The 827-nt window shown below is 32.6% G+C and overlaps 1 protein-coding gene across 1 annotated transcript in view; it reads right to left on the reverse strand.

The window, feature by feature from the left end:
- DNAH7 (dynein axonemal heavy chain 7) overlaps positions 1–827 on the reverse strand; it is a 235,048-nt gene that overhangs the window by 73,929 nt on the left and 160,292 nt on the right. The window contains 1 exon segment of the mRNA XM_019635602.1: positions 623–756. Within this exon segment, the coding sequence (XP_019491147.1) occupies positions 623–756 (134 nt within the window).

An 827-nucleotide genomic window follows, 5' to 3' on the forward strand; every position in this document is an offset into this window, starting at 1 on the left:
CCTAAAGAAATGCATCATTTTGTGGCAAATATCCATAACGGTGATGTTGTATAATTTCTTATCTTGCAAAATGTCAAAAAGACAGGCTTTTCTGCTCCACTTCTCTTTCTAATGATCATTTATATGGTAACTAGAGAGAGAGATGGTAAGCCAATCTACTCCACCATCAAGTATCTCAGCCCCAAGAGAATGGGAAGTATCACTCCATTTGTTTTCTGATATTTTTCATGATTTATCGAGCTTTGCCCTTTCTACCTATGAAACAGATATTACGAGCTGAAAGTGGGATGTAACATATTCATTCAAATTTGAGCTCCGGTGAAAACAGGTAATCTCAGTTACAAGATAAATAAAACTTTTGTGTTAAAACTTTGTTGAATACTTGAAAACAAGTTCCTCTAGTTCTTCTAGTGCCTAAGAACATGTATGTAAAAATATATTCTGTAAAGCAATTTTCCAAATTTACATAGAAGCACTGTAACACCTTATATTTTTCTCTTAAATCTTCCCATTCAATGCACCTATTAAGTCTAACAAAATAGATCTTTCAAATATACTTTAATTTATTCTAAGTGATCTTGAAACAAGCAAGAATAAATCTGTGTTTTATAATGTTTAAAACCTTTTGTTTTCAGCTCCTTGTAATATCAAGGCTTGTTTTTCTTCTTCAAGGTCTGGTCTTTCTCGTGCCACCACAATTCCCAAAAGCTGATCTTGCATCCCCTCGGAAGTTATCATGAAGTTTAATAATGTTACCTAAAATAAAAGAATATACAAAAATTGCATCATTATTTCTATCGAGAAAGCCTCTGCTTACATGCTTCAAA

This window comes from Hipposideros armiger, unplaced genomic scaffold (assembly GCF_001890085.2).
Source record: "Hipposideros armiger isolate ML-2016 unplaced genomic scaffold, ASM189008v1 scaffold_23, whole genome shotgun sequence".
NCBI classification, from domain to species: Eukaryota; Metazoa; Chordata; class Mammalia; order Chiroptera; family Hipposideridae; genus Hipposideros; species Hipposideros armiger.